General features: G+C 41.4%; 1 protein-coding gene across 1 annotated transcript in view; it reads left to right on the top strand.

Moving 5' to 3' along the window:
- The window catches only part of LOC117522100 (prohibitin-2-like), a 29,550-nt gene extending 20,183 nt beyond the window's left edge, over nucleotides 1–9,367 (top strand). Inside the window, exons 7-10 of the mRNA XM_034183475.1 lie at nucleotides 3,050–3,153; nucleotides 5,794–5,871; nucleotides 8,523–8,599; nucleotides 9,040–9,367. Coding sequence (XP_034039366.1) covers nucleotides 3,050–3,153; nucleotides 5,794–5,871; nucleotides 8,523–8,599; nucleotides 9,040–9,058 — 278 coding nt within the window. The 3' untranslated portion in view covers nucleotides 9,059–9,367. The remainder of the gene's footprint in view (nucleotides 1–3,049; nucleotides 3,154–5,793; nucleotides 5,872–8,522; nucleotides 8,600–9,039) is intronic.
- Nucleotides 9,368–18,327: the final 8,960 nt, after the last annotated feature.

Genomic DNA, 18,327 nt, shown 5'->3' on the forward strand with positions numbered 1-18,327 from the left:
GAAAGACGAAGTTGCTTTTGAAGGAGATCAGCAGTGCTTCTTTGCAGTTGACACAGAGTTGGACTGTTGATCAGCCTGCTCTGTAGGACATCCTGAAGACTTGAAGGATCCCCAACACGTTCCTGTGCATCACAACCAGCCAGGTAGTGTGGAGCTGGACAGAGACTCTGGCTGGTTCTCCGTGAGCACTGGTGTTTGTCAGTGATGTTTTCTGGCTGCGACACTGCTCAGTGGCCCGGGTGTTTGGTCGGTCTGTGGAAACCAACGGCTTTGTCAATGAGGAACTTTACACAAGGCACTTGGGTCTTTGTAGAATTGGTGGTTACCCTGATTTCAGCACTTAAGATGAGATGAATCAACATCTTGGTTTCTGATTTCCATATGTAAACAAAGTTTTCCCTCCTTTTTAAACTTCTGTATTGTTGGAATTCTAAATTATGGTCAGTAAACATCTGATTGCTATGTTTGTGTTGCTTCGTTCTTTCAGCTGCCCATCATCCTCAGTCACTGATCTGGTAAACATCCACGTTACTATGAGCCGGTCCCCTCTCCACATCACAGCTCTCCCATCGAGTGCACAAACAAACCCATCAGCTGTCGTCACCCGCCGTCACTTTCCCTCCGACTCTTTGTGGTCACACTTATAAACACAAACCTAAACTTGTGTTACTTTCTCCGGTGTAGCTTAGCCCAGCGTGGGAGACACCAGGAAGGCATGTGACAGACTTGCAGTGACAGCGACAAAAAAAAAAAGTGACCTGATCCACACTTTGAGGAGAAGCAACACGCTTTGCTAGAGTTCTGCTGGACACACGAATGAAAGGAATCGAATCCTGTAGACCAAAGTAGTTTACGAAGCCCATTTTTCAAACTGTGTTCAGGTGCATTTGTTCGGGGAGGTGTGGACAAAGACGCTCTCACTTCTAACTAAAACGTGTTGTTTTTTTTGGAAAACTGTGCAAATAATAAACCTCATGACTGGTTCTGCTTATCACAGCACACCTGTTCAACATAAACACCTAATTCCAACTATAAAAAATTCTGTTTGAATAAAGAAAGCAAACTGGCTGTAGAGGGGAAGTTCCCAAAGTGATGTCACAGGAATCAGCATTTCCTGTGGCCTCACGTTTCTGAGCATTTAAAAGCTGATGAAATCAGGCTGAATTCCCAATGTTCATGTCTTAATATCTCAGAACATATGGCACCAAAAATTAAAACACAGTACACCAATATTTGAATAATATTTTGTGTATTTGGGATACTCGGCTCATTTTGACATTTCGTGTAACCAGAGAGATGCACATTAACAGAATTTCTCTAGGCGGTGTTGGTCACACTGACCACTAGGTGGCAGTCAAAGACTTCATTCTAACAAGAAGAATGCCAGACTAATTTTGCCCTGTATGTGGTCATATTAACCATTAAACTGTTTTAAAAACCACTTATTTATATAGTTTATACAGTAGTGTTCAAAATAATAGTAGTGCTATGTGACTAAAAAGATTAATCCAGGCTTTGAGTATATTTCTTATTGTTACATGGGAAACAAATTGGTCTATTAGTAAAAAAAAGTAGAAAAGGGGGTGTTCACAATAATAGTAGTGTGACATTCAGTCAGTGAGTTCGTCAGTTTTGTGGAACAAACAGGTGTGAATCAGGTGTCCCCTATGTAAGGATGAAGCCAGCACCTGTTGAACATGCTTTTCTCTTTGAAAGCCTGAGGAAAATGGGATGTTCAAGACATTGTTCAGAAGAACAGCGTAGTTTGATTAAAAAGTTGATTGGAGAGGGGAAAACTTATACGCAGGTGCAAAAAATTATAGGCTGTTCACCTACAATGATCTCCAATGCTTTAAAATGGACAAAAAAAAACCAAACGCATGGAAGAAAACGGAAAACAACCATCAAAATGGACAGAAGAATAACCAGAATGGCAAAGGCTCACTCAATGATCAGCTCCAGGATGATCAAAGACAGTCTGGAGTTACCTGTAAGTGCTGTGACAGTTAGAAGACGCCTGTGTGAAGCTAATTTATTTGTAAGAATCCCCCGCAAAGTCCCTCTGTTAAATAAAAGACATGTGCAGAAGAGGTTACAGTTTGCCAAAGAACACATCAACTGGCCTAAAGAGAAATGCAGGAATATTTTGTGGACTGATGAGAGTAAAATTGTTCTTTTTGGGTCCAAGGGCTGCAGACAGTTTGTGAGATGACCCCCAAACTCTGAATTCAAGCCACAGTTCACAGTGAAGACAGTGAGGCATGGTGGTGCAAGCATCATGATATGGGCATGTTTCTCCTACTATGGTGTTGGGCCTATATATCACATACCAGGTATCATGGATCAGTTTGGATATGTCAAAATACTTGAAGAGGTCATGTTGCCTTATGCTGAAGAGGACATGCCCTTGAAATGGGTGTTTCAACAAGACAATGACCCCAAGCACACTAGTAAACCAGCAAAATCTTGGTTCCAAACCAACAAAATTAATGCCTCGCAGATGTGAAGAAATCATGAAAAACTGTGGTTATACAACTAAATACTAGTTTAGTGATTCACAGGATTGCTAAAAAAAAGCAGTTTGAACATAATAGTTTTGAGTTTGTAGCGTCAACAGCAGATGCTACTACTATTGTGAACACCCCCTTTTCTACTTTTTTTTACTAATAGCCCAATTTCATAGCCTTAAGAGTGTGCATATCATGAATGCTTGGTCTTGTTGGATTTGTGAGAATCTACTGAATCTACTGGTACCTTGTTTCCCATGTAACAATAAGAAATATACTCAAAGCCTGGATTAATCTTTTTAGTCACATAGCAGTACTATTATTCTGAACACTACTGTATGTTTTTAAAAAAAAGTAAACCTTTTTTAAATTTTCATGTTTTAAAACATTTTTTAAAAATGTCTTTTGACTGAATTATGTTGCATAATCTCAGAATGAGAACTTTACAACATGGAATGATTTTAAAAACAGAAGTCTCAGTTTGTGAGTTTGAAGAACTGTGGCGGTCACTGAGGTGTCGTATCTGTGCTGTTCCTCTCCAGCACAGCAGGAGGCGCAGCGGGCTCAGTTCTACGTGGAAAAGGCCAAACAGGACCAGAGGCAGAAAATCATCCAGGCTGAAGGAGAAGCTCAGGCCGCCAAGATGGTGAGTCGACCCACAGCAGGAGCAGCAACCAACACGGGTTCCATTGCGTGGACTTTGGGTCTAAATTACACATTTGACAACTTTGTAAGGACACAATATCTTCAGGACACTAATAACTCCACGTGTTAATGGAAATGTGAAGACAGGTCACGTGACTGACTTCATTAAGTTGCTCTTTGGTCCATATGGAAACATCCTTGATCTCACTTGTCTGATTTGAAAACACTCGATATAAATCTAAAGCAGTATGTCTCAGTCCTTGTCCTCTGGACTCTAAGGTACTGCATGTTTTCCATTTGGCCCTGATCCACTGAGTCCTGGTCAGCTCAGTCAGGTGGGCCAGTCGACAGTTGACACGCCAGCTATTAGAGGGGGTCGCGGGGCTGAGGCGGGGTTCACCCTGGACAGGACGCCAGTCTGTCGCAGTCCAGCTCATTATCCTACTCAAGTATTTGCTGTTGCTCTGTGAGAACATGGACATAAACGAGAAGTTCTACGCCTTCTCACTCTGTTGTTCAGGCTGCTTTCTTTAGGGGGCGCCACAGCAGATAATCAGTCTCAGTCACGCTGTCCTGTTTCACCAACCACCTGCATGTCTTCCCTCAGCACATCCATAAACCTCGTCATTGTCCTCCCTCTTCCCCTCCTGCCTGGTGTCTCCATCCTCAGCATCCTTCTACCTGTATAACCTGGGTCCCTCCTCTGCACATGTCCAAACCATTTCAGTCTCACCTCTCTGACTTTGTCTCCAAACCGTCCCACCTGTGCTGTCCCTCTGATATGTTCATTCCTAATCCTGTCCATTCTCGTCACTCCCAAAGAGAATCTCACCTTCTTCAGCTCCGCCTCCTGTCTCTTTGTTAGTGCCACTGTCTCTTACCTGTTCAACATAGCTTGTCTCACTACTGTCTCACAAATCACTCCTGCCACCTTTCTCCATCCACTCCACCCTGCCTGCACTCTCTTCTTCACCTCTCTACCACACTCTCCATTACTTTGAACAGTTGACCCCAAATATTTAAACTCATCTACTTTCACCACTTCTACTCTTTGTAACTGCACTATTCCACTGGACTCCCTCTCATTCACACACACATGTACTCAGTCTTGTTCCTGCTGACTTTCATTCCCCTTCTCTCCAGAGCATATCTCCACTTCTCCAGACTAGACTGAACTTGCTCTCTACTCTCACTACAGATCAGTGTCATCTGCAAACATCACAGTCCATGGGGACTTCTGTCTGATCTCATCCATCAACCTGTCCATCACCACTACAAACAAGAAAGGACTCAGAGCTGATCCTTGGTGTAGTCCCACCTCCACCATGAATGAGTCTGTCATTCCGACTGCGCATCTCACCGCTGTCACACTATTCTTGTACATGTCCTGCACTACCCTAACATATTTCTCTGCCACTCCAGACTTCCTCATACAATACCACAGCTCTTCTCTTGGCACTCTGTCATAAGCTTTTTCTAAGTCCACAAACACACAGTGTAACTCTTTCTGGCCTTCTCTAAATCTTCATCAGTATTCTCAGAGCAAACATTGCATCTGTAGTGCTCTTTCTCAGAATGAAACCATACTACTGCTCACAGATCTTCACTTCGATGGTCTTCCTCTTTCAGTTTCCACCATCTGATCCTTGATTCAGCTCTCACTGTCTTCCTTCATCACATGTAAAGTCATCATTTAAATTTGTTCATACATCAGGCACGACACACCAGCACAGTGTAAACATGCATGACTCTGTGCATTAGTGATGGCGGTAAGAAAACAGTGTCCTCAGTTCTTTGATAATAGGAAGAATCCTGGAGCAGACCAGATTTGGGAGGGGATCTGCTACAGTCATATAAGCACAGGAATGTTGCAACCATTGTCAGTTCCATATCTAATTTAAAATTTAATCGTTATAAAATGTTTTGTTTGTTGAGTCCGCCTTCATCACTGCTGATGTCACAAAGGATTTCAACTATGGCTGGTTGGATTCTGAGCAGCTTCAAAGCAGCCGTTGTTGTCCAGGACATTGTCTGAAATGTCCATCAGGAGACGGATATAACGCGGAAAATGTTCCTGCCCTGGGCTGGTGATGGTGTCACGCCCTGGACAGGATTACCTTTAACCTTTACAATCTGAAAGCCCAAAAGTTAAAATAAATTAAAAACAAAAAAACAAGCAAAATAAACATTTATATTTTAAAGCTGGACCTGGTCGAAGTTGATGAATGGAAATAAAAATTGCCATTATTTTTGTTGATTTGTGTTTTGTTGCTGTTTGCTAACAAACGTCCATCTCGTCTGTCGGGTTTCTGTGCTGTGATTGGAGTTTCACCGGTAGGACAACATTTTTGTTGGTGTGATCTCTTTAACTATTCCTCTGTGTTCTTAGTGTTGTCACAGAGTCGCCTTTCGGTTTGGCAAAGAACACACACACAAACCTGTTACACAAACTCCTCCCAAATACACATTAACTGTTCATCGTGCGTGAGAACACTGAAGGTGAGCGGCGGCAGTGCCACGCCCGCGGCGCTGCACCAGCTGCAGGATAGCTGAATTTCAGACCGGTGGAACCTGTTGTTGCTCAGCCGCAGGCAGACTGCAACAGTAACCGTGGGGGCGGGTGTGTGTGTGTGTGTGTCAGCTCGGACAGGCCGTGACTAAGAACCCAGGATACCTGAAACTGAGGAAGATCCGTGCAGCCCAGAACATCGCCAAGACGGTAAGTGTGTTGTTAAAAATGTAAGCACAACATCCTGTTTGTCCATCAGTGAGTCGTACTGTACGTGAAGCCGCCACGATACTCTTATGATACTGTGGTGTCTTACGATAGTCATTTGATATTATGATGTATTTTGGATTTTGATTTTTGTGACACTAGAACATGTGGAAAATGATAAAAACTTATTTATATTTATAAAAATGACACACGTCCTATTTTTCAGAGGGTTTTTTTTGTTTTGTTTTGTTTTCTTTTTCATCACATTCTCATCATATTTGTTAATGAGCTGATTCCCCGCCCCCGGGCAGCTTAGATTCAGAGACTGAAGTGAAAACTGAGTCGTCACCTGCTGCCTGTCCTGGATTCTAGAGAACTGTTAGGGTGCAACAGAAACTGCCTCAAGAAGAGACAGCTGCTATTACTATACTGCTACTACTACTATGCTGGTACTGCAAGTATACTGCTGCTACTAGTATGCTGCTGCTGCTACTACTACTATACTGCTACTATGCTGGTACTACTAGTATGCCACTGCTGGTGCTACTACAACTACTAAAATGCTACTACTTCTGCTACTATTTCTACTGTTACTATACTATTTGTACTCCCTTTTTTCATAACCCTTTTTAATGATGTAAACTCTGCTGTGAAATCGGCTTGTTTTTGAGTACTTGAAGACACGAGCTGGACATCCACCAGCTGAATGTCCTCTGTCTCACTGGCTGAGGTCGGCTTCTGTTGACCCAGAAGGTAAATACCATACGCTTACGAGCGCCACTAGCTTAGCTTATGACAAGCTAAAAGTGGACGCTCTCGTTATGGCCGAACAACTGTCCAGTTTCTGGGGATTCTGTGTCAGTACGCGCCCGCGGCCGACGTGCTTGATGAAGTCCTGCACAAAAAGTAGTTCCCAGATAATTGATAATGAGTATGCCTCATTCACATTAATTCTAAAATTTACCAGTAATAAATTATTTTATTTTATAAAGATAACTGAAGTTTTAAGAGTGGCCGTAATAAATATTTAAGAAACTTAAAGTTTATGAGCAACTTCACCTGTTATTGCTCAAGCACATTGTAAACATTGACACAATGGAGTTTGATGAGGAAGAGTTCAGAAAGATACGATTGGAATCTTTTGATGACCATTTACAGTTGGAGATGAAAGACTTGGGTGTTAACCTTGTGTTAAAGTCAGAACAAGAAGCTGCACTGAAAGAGATCAATCTGGGACAAAGAGACACATTCTGTGAGCAGTGTGGCGAAAGTAGTCCGGTGAGCTCAATCTGTGGGTGCGAGATATCCCACAATGCCAAAATAGCAGAGATGTCTGTCCAATGAGAGCAGCACACTGAGCAGGGTGGGTAAATACATAATAACCTGGTGACCTTTTGATGGGTTCAGGACCACAGCTTGGATACCACTGCCTGCCATGCTTTATGAATCCACTAGGTGACACCAACTGAACATTGATTTAACAAGGCAAAGGAACCTGCTCACTTTCTCTGACCTCTCTTTTAATATTTAAATGAATTTGCCACACATTTGTCAGAGTGAAGAACATTAAAGAAAACAGTCACATTGTATTAAGTGAAACCAGACAATAATTAATTCATCAGTTTAAAGGCAAAAAAACAAAATGTACTTTTGTGTTGTAATCCACTTATTTTGAAGTACTGTTAAGTTTAAGTTTTGATTTTTGAGGTTTCCATGGTTACAGAGTTCACTGAAACTTTAAACAGCATGAAGCACATGTGCAAGGGTCAAAGTTCACGCATTCAATTGAGAGTGGGAACTCAAATTTAGCATTTTAAAATGATTTTTCCAGATAATGGTGATTTGACACTTATTTGAAAATGAAGGAACAATTGTAGTGGTGACAAACAAAAATGGCCAGTGCCCTTAAAAAATGTTATATATAAAGGGAAAAAATGTGGTTTCAACAAAAATCGGTACGTGATTTTAAATTTAAAATGAGCAATCAGAGGTTTCTGACATTTGCCAGTCCTTATCCGGATCACCTCCAAAATTCAGTGGAGTCTTCAATGGCCTAATATCTATCTGTGGAACAAATTTCATCAAAATCTGTGCAGTAGTTTTAACAGTGCTAACAGACAGACAGACAAATTATTATTACGTCTTTGGAAGACATTATAAACATAATGGTAAATGTACCTTTAGCCCATTAAACCATCACTGAATCTGTTCATTTAATTAGTCCCAACAAATGTAAAGTTTGACCAGATACAGTAGAAGAGCTCAGAAAGTGGAGGTGAGGGAAGCCACCAAGACAATGTGACAGCTATGAAGGAGCTCACTGAGTGGAGGGACGTTTGTCTGTTGCTTCTCCCGTCAAACGTAACAAAAGGTTTCTTAAAATAAAACTTCAAATGAAAGTGAAACCAGTGTTCTCTGAGGGTTTTGTTTTTATGGAGGATGAGTCGTGTCAGTATTTTTGTTGAAGTCACTCTGTGTGATTCACTTCAGACTCTGAACACTTTGTGATGACCTCACAGGTCGCTCTGAATCACGTGGCCGGCGTGCAGGCGGAGAACAGGCCTCGGCCGCTCTGAATCAGCTCAGTGTTGGAGAACCCACAGTGTTGTTATTGTCCTGAAGTTTCATCAAACGTTTCTCTGTCTGACCTGTAGGTAGCACAGTCCCAGAATAAAGTCTACCTGAACGCTGACAGTCTGGTGCTCAACCTGCAGGACGACAACAGGTTCAAGTAAGTCCGAACACCTGGAACTGCTCTGAAACCTGAAGATGTTTTAAACATTTTTTTCTGTCACAAAGGGCAACAGAAAGTGACTCAGTGTCTGAAATGTTTTACTGCTCATATTTGTTTGTTTTGTGGTAACTGGATCGTCCTTTTGTATGTGTAATACATGTAAAGCATAGCATCCAGCCTTTGCGCTAGCCTAGCTTAGCACGTTTATTGCGCTAACCTAGCATAGCACATTTATTGTGCTAGCTTAGCACAAAAATCTGCTGCTGTGGCTCAGTACAGAGACGGGCTTAGCCTTAGCAGTGGTCCCTGCTTGAATTTGATGCTAATATTTAAACGTTCTGTGCCACACGGGCATAAAACAGACTTTTGAAGTTGTTAAATGTTCTTACTTTTATTGCAGGTTTTTGATTTTTACTATCTCTTTGTTTCTATTCCAGTTTGTCGCTGTTGAAATGAGACGTCTCGCCGTCATTCAGTTGGTTCAGTGTTTGCAGAAAGAAAGAAAACCTTCCCATCTTCTTGTAGCTCACTGACTTCTCACGTCTTGAAACATCGGTTCTTCCCTTTTTGTTGCCTGGTTTGGAGTTTTAACGAGAACAGACTCTGAGCTTCTCGATGTCACTGTGTTGCTGTTTTTAAGTTACACCAGCAAAGTTAGCTGTAATTAGCATATAGGCTAACTGATGCCGACATTGTCACATGTGCTTTATATGTTCAGTCTTTGAAAACGTACTGATGTTTACATCAAGAAAACTCTTTTTTTTTTAAAAACACTCGTTCTGTCTTGTCAGTTTTGGTTTTACCATTTAAAATGTTTTCAGCACATCCAGGTGTTTTTTTTTTAAGATTACTTTCTGAATTAGAACTGCACTTTACTCTGAAAGTGTGAGTCTGCTTCATTTCCTGTTAAAAATACCAAGAAACCAGTTTTGTGTTCTGATGTCTGATCTCGATAACTCTTGGTATCTCTCTAAATGAATTCCAGTGCACGTCCTTGGGATAAAGGACAAACTCTATGACCCACTGCTCTACAGCAACACCAAGATCCACAACTCGAGTTGAAACCCGTCGGGTAAATTTACTGCATAAAACGCCACATACAAGTAAAAATGTCATTCTGTGTACTGCTCGAATAAGATCTACGTGGAGCTCTCCCGAGAATCCAACTTGAACCATTCCAGTGTTGTTTTCCAAAAAGCTCCCCGAGTTCTGAGAAAACTTAATGCACGATTGGCCGTCCATGACTTAACATGCAATCATTATTGGGATTTAACTATACTAATGTTAGATGTAAAATCCAGCGAGATGCGGTCACCTGGGAAGTATTTTGGGGCGCTTTCCACAAAGCTGCTGCGGAGCCCCTTTTTAAGCAGCCACTAGAGGGCACTGTTTAATCCCAATGTTGTAATACAGTGTTTGTAAGAAATTCACGTCTGGGACTTAAACCACATGCGGAGAACCGTCTCGTCTCCTGGGTGGCGGACGTCCATCGGGTCCAGGAGATGTGTGCTTCAGTGTCGGTGCAGCTCAGACGGAGCGCCTCTTTGCGTGTCGTAGCGACAAACGCGGAACATTTCTACAAGGAATAACGGAAACTGTACAGGAAGTGACGCTGCCTTTAGTGCTTGTTTCCATACAGAAGTGGGCGGGGCTTGGTAGCAGCTGGTGTTTTTTGGCGGTAAACTTTGCCATCTGTCTCAGGATAACCAGCGTCCTTCAGCTCGATCATCTCCAACCAGTGTTTGTGTAAAATGGTTCGATTGGAGACTGTTCCCCGCTGACATATGGATGGTCACGTGACCTCTGTCAGGTGGTAGAGGCCATGAGGTCACAGCGCTCTGCATTTGCTGGGCAGCAACTTTTTGTTTCTGTTGGACATTTGAGGCCTTCGGCTGCCTCCGTCAGTCACATGACCCCTGTCGATGTTGTCCCTGGAGCCCCTCCCCCTTAGCTTGTTTACAATAACAAAAAAGAGAAGATGGCTGCTGAGTTATTTATAGCCCGGAGCTGCAGCACTGCAACCTGAAATCTGCACGGGGTGGGCTCTATTGTGTTGGCGGCACAAAGCGAGCAGCCTCCATGTTGTGACAGGCTGCTGTTCCCATGCATAAGAAAGGGGAGGGGGAGGGGCGGGTGCAGGGGATTTTTGAGGGAAGGGAGGGGGAGGGTGCAGCTGGGCGAATATTCATCAAGAATATGAAGCAGAGGAGGCGGCTCCTCGCCCCCTCACCCTTCGCCCTCTGACAGCCAATCAGAAGCCTCTGCAACCTTTGAAAGATGCCAGAGAGGAAAGGAGACGAGGAGAGAGGGAGGATGAGGAGGAAACGGGTGATAAATGTGCTTGTGGTTGCAATCTGCAGCACCTGCAGTTTGAAAACGCAAACATGAAGTAAAAAAGAAAAAGCTGTAACAGCGCCGGTGCGACATCCAGCAGGCCTCACGTGCATCACAGCTGGTCCGCCATGGCGCAGAGTCCGAAAATAACCAAGATCAACCAAGAGCAAGAACGCAGAGCATCAGAGACTGCAGTCAGATAGTCTGAGGGTTTGATTAGTCCTTAAAGCACAGAGCAGCACTCAGAGCGCACCCTTCTGCCAGAGTCATGTTACTGCCCCCTACTGGCAGAGGAGAGATCCATCAGGTCAGTCAGCAGATTGGAAAAAGTGAAGGGGAGCTCATCAGCCCTGGGTTAGTGCGCTTGTTTACAGTGCAGAAGGTTCCTGGTTCAAACCCCACCCCCACCCGTACTCCATGTAATGTGGAGTTACATCAGGAAGAGCATCTGGCGTAAAATGTGCCAGAGTAACATGGAGATCAACCTTGACTCTGCTGTGGCGACCCCGAGTGAAAACCAGGGAGCAGCTGGAGGGACTTATTAAATAAACCAACAGTTCCTAGAAACCAAGAACCCCCCCAAAAAAACATTGATATCTTAATTTCTCACTTACATCATCCATAACATGATCACATGACCCCTGACCCTGTGTCAGGTAGTAGAAGATTTTAAAAAAACCTATTTTGAGCTGTGATGAGGGAAGTGAACTGTTAAAACATTTGGTCTCAATCAGTAGAAATTAAGTTTATATTACAGAATGTGTTTGTTTTATTAATTTACCTTTTTCATCAGTTATTTTCAAGGCTACAGTGCTAAACAGTGAGATTTGAACATTATCGATTTTTATTTATTATTTTTTGTGACATCTTTGGGGGGGCTCTTGGTTTGAATGAATCTTTGCAAAATATCTTAACGCCACCTAATCCGATTTTGGTCAAATGTGCAGCTCCATTGGCTCTGTGGATGAGAAGACGTGATTTCACTTTGGTTAGCATCAGTTGATGAACAAGGTCAGAGGTCAAGGTCAAATTTCCAACCCCATGCTAATTTAAAATAAGCTCATTTTATGGAAATGAACTTTATTTTGTTCTTCATGAACCTGAATCCTTAAAGGCTGATGTGTTCTTTTGACATGCCTGATGCTTTGAAATGTGGGCGTGGCTCTGTGTGAGCAGTGTTAATAGAGTTGTGGTTTGTTAGGGTTTTTTTTTTTGTTAGTTTTAGACAATACAATAAAAGGTGAAGCAAAAAAAAATAAAAATAACTGGAAGTTTTGTTTCTTCAGTGTGCTTTTGATGAAGCTGTGAGGTTTTCAGGAATATGAGGCGGCGTCACGGGCCTGTTAATATGAAGTGATGACATCAGACCTAATGTGACCTAAATTTCAAAACGTGTCAAGCTGGTGAGACGTCGGAGTATTTTGGACCTTACGGGCAGGAGTCTGAGTGCTCCAGTAGGAGTTCTGGATTTGTTACAGTAAAACTTACATTCATGAAGAAACATTTGAGCTACAAACACTTTCCAGACTGTAAGTGGTTTTCTGTATTAGGTTGGGAGGATCTGTGATTTTTTTTTTTTTTTTTTTTTCTGGAGCAACCTGTACATAAAAAAATAAGGTTGTGACCGTTTTCAGTACAGTGGAAAGAAGATTAAAGATTTTTAGCTGAAATTCCTTCGGCCAGTATTTGAATCGTCTTTCCATGTTGGTACAAAATGCTTTTTTATTTTTGGGAAATACATTTAAAAAAAAACCGTGACATACTAGAGTATGATTTATATTCTGATTAAACTCTGGTAATATTTCTTGTAGGGTTGCTGTGGTTCGGTGTAGCTTTGTGCTTCCTTGTAGTCTTTAGTTTTGACACAAATCTAACGCTACGTGGGGTAAAAGGCTTGTTTTTTTTATATGGGACATCAATCAATGATGCTCTTCAGTGACCTCTAAAGGCAACTGCAGGAAACTGCAGCTTGTGCAAACTCCCCTCTTCCGCTCCACCTTTAATAAAAAAAAAAAAAAAAAACTAAAACGGTTTCTGTTTGGAGGAGTTTGCCTCCTGAGGTGACCTCTGTCGCTCTGACTGACAGCAGCGTCATCATGTCGTCATTTTTTTTTTTTTTTGCTCCAGTCCATCAGCACCTTTTAATCTTCTCTGCAAAGGGGGAGGAGCTAGAGTTTTACTGACAGATGCGCACAACCTTACAGCTCCGCCTCCTCTTCCTGTTTTTTCTTCCCTCTCCTACCCCTCCCTCTCCTGTCTCTTTTCTTTCTCCTCCCTCGCTCCCTCCCTCCCTCTCCTGTCTCTCTCTCTACACCCCCCCCCCCCCCCCCCCTCCGGGAAAAACAAGGACGGATTACCGTTCATCTGCTCTGTTGCCATAGAAACACTGACCTCACACTGTGGTGAGTGACAATCTGGGCCAGGTGGCGAGGCCGTCCGTGCCGCGTCTGTCCTGTTGGGGGCGCTGCTGTGCTCTGCAGTGCAGAATTATGGCGCTCAGGATTCGATCAGTTTTAAATGAATTCCTTTCAGTGGAGCTTGGACAGATGTTGAGATCCAGCGTGAAACTAGAACGGCGTTCGGAGAACCAGTCTGAGTCCATCTGTCAGCATCATGAGGGGCTTTTTTCTTCTCTAGTAGTCTTTGATCCTGATTGCTGGCTTTTGATCCTTTGGACTAATCAGTTAGCTTTGATCCTGATCGCTGATCTTTAAAACTAAACGTCCTTGATATCTTCTTTTGGCCCTGGAATGAGAACAAAAAGAATCAGGATCAAAGATCAAAGTGGTGATCCACCACTTGACTAGAATCAAAGGAGTCTTTTAAATTGCTCAGTTATAGGTACCTGTCAGTACTCCAAGAGTTACCAGTTAGTTACTCAGTTACTGTTTAAGTTCCACAGTTCCTCTACGATGACTGTTCCTACTATCCAAGAACTGTCAGGCAAGAAGTCAGGATCAAATATCTAACATCAAAGATAAAAGGTCAGATTTCACTGGCATACATTATTGTTGTTTTGAGATATGCTGCTACAGTCTCACTAATGGGCAGCAGTGGAAACGGGGAGTAATTACGCCCTTGACTTTGCGCTCAGAACTCTCGGAAGTTTGAACATTCTGACTACTAGTCCTGGAAAAAAATGCATTGAACTCTACATCGGGCCCGAAATTGAGCAATCGGAGGTACCGGAGTTGGCATCACAGTCACGGCAGCACTCTTTGCGACTGCTGAGATAACAATGCTCATGCTAATGTTGAAAATGCATCTTTAAACAGATTTATATGTAACATACAAACCCCTGGCAAAAATTATGGAATCACCGGCCTTGGAGGATGTTCATTCAGTTGTTTAATTTTGTAGAAAAAAAGCAGATCACAGTCATGACACAAAACTAAAGTCATTTCAAATGGCAACTTTCTGGCTTTACGAAACACTATAAGAAATCAAGAAAAATAATTGTGGCAGTCAGTAACGGTTACTTTTTTAGACCAAGCAGAGGGAAAAAAATATGGACTCACTAAATTCTGAGGAATAAATTATGGAATCATGGAATTATGGAATTTTCATCCCCAAAACTAACACCTGCATCATATCAGATCTGCTCGTTAGTTTGCATCTAAAAAGGAGTGAACACACCTTGGAGAGCTGTTGCACCAAGTGGACTGACATGAATCATGGCTCCAACACGAGAGATGTCAATTGAAACAATGGAGAGGATTATCAAACTCTTAAAAGAGAGTAAATCATCACGCAATGTTGCAAAAGATGTTGGTTGTTCACAGTCAGCTGTGTCTAAACTCTGGACCAAATACAAACAACATGGGAAGGTTGTTAAAGGCAAATATACTGGTAGACCAAGGAAGACATCAAAGCGTCAAGACAGAAACCTTAAAGCAATATGTCTCAAAAATCGAAAATGCACAACAAAACAAATGAGGAACAAATGGGAGGAAACTGGAGTCAACGTCTGTGACCGAACTGTAAGAAACCGCCTAAAGGAAATGGGATCTACATACAGAAAAGCTAAACAAAAGCCATCATTAACACCTAAACAGGAAAAAAGCAAGGTTACAATGGGCTAAGGAAAAGCAATTGTGGACTGTGGATGACTGGATGAAAAGTCTGATTCAGTGATGAATCTGGAATCTGCATTGGGCAAGGTGATGATGCTGGAACTTTTGTTTGGTGCCGTTCCAGTGAGATTTATAAAGATGACTGCCTGAAGAGAACATGTAAATTTCCACAGTCATTGATGATATGGGGCTGCATGTCAGGTAAAGGCACTGGGGAGATGGCTGTCATTACATCATCAATAAATGCACAAGTTTACGTTGATATTTTGGACACTTTTCTTATCCCATCAATTGAAAGGATGTTTGGGGATGATGAAATCATTTTTCAAGATGATAATGCATCTTGCCATAGAGCAAAAACTGTGAAAACATTCCTTGCAAAAAGACACATAGGGTCAATGTCATGGCCTGCAAATAGTCCGGATCTTAATCCAATTGAAAATCTTTGGTGGAAGTTGAAGAAAATGGTCCATGACAAGGCTCCAACCTGCAAAGCTGATCTGGCAACAGCAATCACAGAAAGTTGGAGCCAGATTGATGAAGAGTACTGTTTGTCACTCATTAAGTCCATGACTCAGAGACTGCAAGCTGTTATAAAAGCCAGAGGTGGTGCAACAAAATACTAGTGATGTGTTGGAGTGTTCTTTTGTTTTTTATGATTCCATAATTTATTCCTCAGAATTGAGTGAGTCCATATTTTTTCCCTCTGCTTGGTCTAAAAAAGTAACCGTTACTGACTGCCACAATTTTTTTTCCTGATTTCTTATAGTGTTTCTTAAAGCCAGAAAGTTGCCATTTGAAATGACTTTAGTTTGTGTCATGTCTGTGATCTGCTTTTTTTCTACAAAATTAAACAACTGAATGAACATCCTCCGAGGCCGGTGATTCCATAATTTTTGCCAGGGGTTGTATTTACATTCTATTTTAGCACAAAAGAGAATGTTAGCCTAGCTCTACTGTGGTAAAGGCTAAGTAATTGATGACTCTAATTACAGTGGTAATCTCATGAGTGCACTTTTTCTGTATGTACAGGTTTTTTTTATGTCTGGTATTTCTGAATGTCCAACGGTTCTGAACGTAGTTTATTCTCATGATTTGCTGAGGCGGAATGACGTTGGAAGTGGAAGGTCAGAATTCCAGACAAATATCTAAGCTACGTGATTAAAGGCAGAATACTTCTGCTCTTACTTAAACTGTTTCTTCAACTGCACTCATTCTGTTGTTTTAAATTATTTAAGTGATTAAGGGTTTTTAAAAAAACCTTTATATATTTGGATTAAAGAATTTTTTATTGTGTTGGCTAGGCTAGCTAGCATAACTGCTGCTGGTAAATGGACTGTTACTTGTTTGCAGTGTGTTTGTACAAGCTAATATTGTCTAATAAATCACAAAGTTTATTCCTCACTAGAGGATAATTTTTAAAAATTTGATTCCATAACACAGTGTTAGCACCATAGGCTAGCACAGAGAGCCACTGTAGTAGCTGTGTTACACGAGCTAGAATGTGGCCAGCATGCAAAATTCCTTTAGTCTTGTAATGAAGCTGTAAGTAATTTAGAAGTTTTACTTTAAATGTTTGTGTAAAACAAAATGAAAAAATGGTTTGAGTCAGAATTCTTGCGCAGTGCATTTTTGGGATATTTAGACTATAATATCATGTGTGGTTAGTGGAACACACTTATACAAATAATGAATGTTTATGCGTTCAGTGGTACAACTATTTAATTTGGATTATTAAATGGAATAGTTTGTTTTGACTGTGTTGAATGTTTGGTCTCCACAGTAAAGGTCAAACAATGTTGACATCCATTGGATTCTATGACATGACATATGTTACCCCATAACATGATAACTATGGATGGCACATGGTGCAAACTATTCCTTTTTTAAACCCTATTAACTCAACTAATAATTTGTACCACCTTTTACCAATCTTGGAGTAACTTTAACTTTTGACCCCTGTACAAACTGAAACTCACCTTTGTCACTATTCTTGCTGTTTTTACCCCATAACTCCAGAACATTCATTTGTAGATAGCTCAAACTATACCATTTTGGAATCATTATGATCAGACAAATAATGTGCTATAGGTTTCAATATGATGAGAGCATTTTCAGTTTTTGACCCCTGTTTAAATCCTCAATTGACCCCTACCTGGCTGCCTTTTGAAAATTCAAGTGGAAAGTGTTTTTTTTTTTTCAAAAGACTAATGTTTAAGGAGTATTTGTGCCTAATTTGGTGCTTGTTTCACCATTTGAACGATTGCTTCAGTTATCTGCTGCACTAAAAGTCCAGTCCAGTGAAATATGACGTCACCTTTTCAGCCAGCAGAAAACTTTTAACTTCATATACTGTCACGGTAAGAGGCTGCTGCTCTCGCATCTTACTGAAAACAGAACATCTGGTTTGACGTCTGTCATTTTCACATGAAATGGAGCCGAGGACCTCGAGAAGGATGGAAATGGAACTGGAACATAAGGCCATCGTTAACAGCGTCACGCAGTAGATTAGAGACGCTTTTTTTCACCCTTTTGAAACCACTGATTTATGATATCAGTGAGTTTGCGTGACTATGTGTCAGACATGTTGGACTCCTGAACGCTCACCTGATGGCCGCCGCCGCATGCTGGTGCTCTAACGGTTTGTTTCTCTTGTTGAACTGAAATGGAGATAATCAGTGAGTCCTAACTGATAACGGCCTGTAAACCTGATCATTTGTTCCATTAAAGTGAGACTGCAGTTACTCTGCCTTTTATTTCAGTTACTTTTTATTTCATTTACTTTGTGCTGCCACGTTTTTGTTCAGTTAAGTTTAATTTTTGTCTATAAAAATCTTAAAAAAACAACAAAAAATCTAAAGAATTCCGATATACATATATTGATCGATAATTATTGTTAGTGACTATTTGTAAGAAATAAAATTAGTTGCAATAAAAATCTTTTTTTTTTTTTGCAGAAATAGCTGTTTTGTGATTGTCAGTCTGATAGATTTGCATCATGCAGATTAATTTCAAATCACCATGAATCTTTTTTTTGTTTTTTTACAAAATGTGAAACTAAATTCTAAAGACAAAGCGATTAAGTATATTACATTTAATTGATAAATTAAATACTTTTCAATGTCATTTAAGGGTCGCGACAAATCTTCTATTAGCAGTAAATGGTCGGGGTCAGAGGTCAGCGTCGATCCTGATCAGGATCCAGGTTTGTCTTGTTGCATCACAGCTGTTAAAGCTGCTAATTGGCTGAGCTGAAGCTCGTTAACCTGCTGCAGCGTTCCTCTAGGGCGAGCGTCGCAGCCTCGGTCACGCCCGTCT

This window comes from Thalassophryne amazonica, chromosome 12 (genome assembly GCF_902500255.1).
Source record: "Thalassophryne amazonica chromosome 12, fThaAma1.1, whole genome shotgun sequence".
NCBI classification, from domain to species: domain Eukaryota; kingdom Metazoa; phylum Chordata; class Actinopteri; order Batrachoidiformes; family Batrachoididae; genus Thalassophryne; species Thalassophryne amazonica.